At 38.8% G+C, this 1,694-nt stretch overlaps 1 protein-coding gene across 2 annotated transcripts in view; it reads left to right on the forward strand.

Moving 5' to 3' along the window:
- LOC106524089 (gamma-glutamyltransferase 7) overlaps positions 1-1,694 on the forward strand; it is a 10,653-nt gene that overhangs the window by 7,724 nt on the left and 1,235 nt on the right. For both annotated transcript variants that reach the window (XM_014017745.1, XM_014017744.1), the window contains exons 13-14: positions 45-175; positions 286-374. In XM_014017745.1, coding sequence (XP_013873199.1) covers positions 45-175; positions 286-374 — 220 coding nt within the window. The remainder of the gene's footprint in view (positions 1-44; positions 176-285; positions 375-1,694) is intronic.

The raw sequence follows: 1,694 nt of genomic DNA on the forward strand, positions 1-1,694 counted from the left end.
GCACCTGTATATTTGAATCTATAATCCAGCACTTCTTGTCTTAGATTTCATAATTCAAGTTCCTCCTCCTCCATCTGCTGGGGCAGCTCTGATCGCAGCTCTCAACCTGTTGGAGAACTTTCATGTCGGGGAGAATAATGCAACAGAAAATCAGACATACCACCGGATCGATACGGTTAGGGTTTTAAATCCTACCTCCCTAAAATTGTGACTGTTGGAAGTTTCAAAAAGGTTAACTTTTATTGTCATTTTATGTATGTGAAAGTTTTTGTTTTGTCCGTTCAGGCTCTGACAGCAGCTTTAACTATGGCTCGTAGACTGGGTGACCCTGAAAACAACTCCTCTGTGTCTGAGCTGCTTTCTGTCATGATGAGGTAAAAATGGCTGATTTAACTGGGATACAACTAAAGCTCAAAATGACCTGTTTGGCTGTGTGGATGAAATTCATCAAACACTTCCAAAATATTCCACAAACTATAAGAGTTTGAGATGAGTGAGAGAACTCCGCCCTTGAGCTCAGAAACATCAAAGCTTAAAACGGGTCACAGAAAGTCAGACTTTGATGCCTTTGATAGTTTTTATAGTTGCATTTTATGAGTTTTTTTTTCACCCCACAGTTCTGCAAACTAATGTTTCAGACACGAAGTTTTGAGCTGATTAAACTTTCCAAATTATTTGCAAACTCGTTTTTATACTTTTTTATCCAGTTTCTATAAAATGTAGGCAATTAAACTTGTTTTTAATCTTCCCACAGTGCCAACCTTTCATCGACCTCTTGTATTTGAACTTAAAACCTTTTCTCTTCAGAAACAGAAGTGAAACTTCTCTCATCTTCTGCATAAATAAAAATAGTCCCATCTGCCACTGGAGGTTTGCACTTATCTGTTTCTGTCTGACATGAGTCACTGGCAGCAGCTTTAACATTTGATCTTGGTTGACATTGTTTTGTTTTTTTTTAATGCCGCTTATACAGTTTTTACATTAAAACATTTTTTTCCATCTTGGGTCGTTACAAACATAAGCTATAAATTACTTATATGAAGAAAGTTGTCTGTTGGAATTTCATATGGTATTTCTCCTGAAATGTTCCAGTTTTTGTGCATCTTTTTATCRAAATGACGACATGTTTACTGCAGCTTAAATTGGGCGAGAAGCAGGTTACTGCTGTCAGGGTGCCAGCTGATTGCAGAGATAAGACTGYGAGACAGATTAAGATGCCTGCTGGTCCCTACAGTTGTGGACAATTTAGAATGACCAGTTTATGAACCAGGAAACCAGACGTAAGCAGGCCTGCCAAAAAAAAAGTGCAAACAGATGGGAGCTTTCTTTCAATAAGGCAACAATGCTAACTCACAAGTTTTTTAATTAAACAATTCCTTTTTTTAATGTGTGTGTGTATGGGTTTTTCCTTCAACGTGGGGTATTTTTTACAAAAAAGCAGCCAGGTGGGGACTGAAGTGAATCGTGGGGACCTGGGTCCAAATGCATGTTACAGGTGTGGGGTTAGGTTTAGGACCAAGGTTTAGGTTAGTTTTAGGGTCAGGTAAGTTTCTGTGAGGTTAATTTTAGAGTATATGGTCAGGGTTAGGTCTAAAAAACATGAATGGAAGTCAATGGAAGGTCCCCACGAGAAACAAACGTGTGTGTGTGTGTGTGTGTGTGTGTGTGTGTGTGTGTGTGTGTGTGTGTGTGTG

This window comes from Austrofundulus limnaeus, unplaced genomic scaffold (assembly GCF_001266775.1).
Source record: "Austrofundulus limnaeus strain Quisiro unplaced genomic scaffold, Austrofundulus_limnaeus-1.0 Scaffold175, whole genome shotgun sequence".
NCBI lineage: Eukaryota > Metazoa > Chordata > Actinopteri > Cyprinodontiformes > Rivulidae > Austrofundulus > Austrofundulus limnaeus.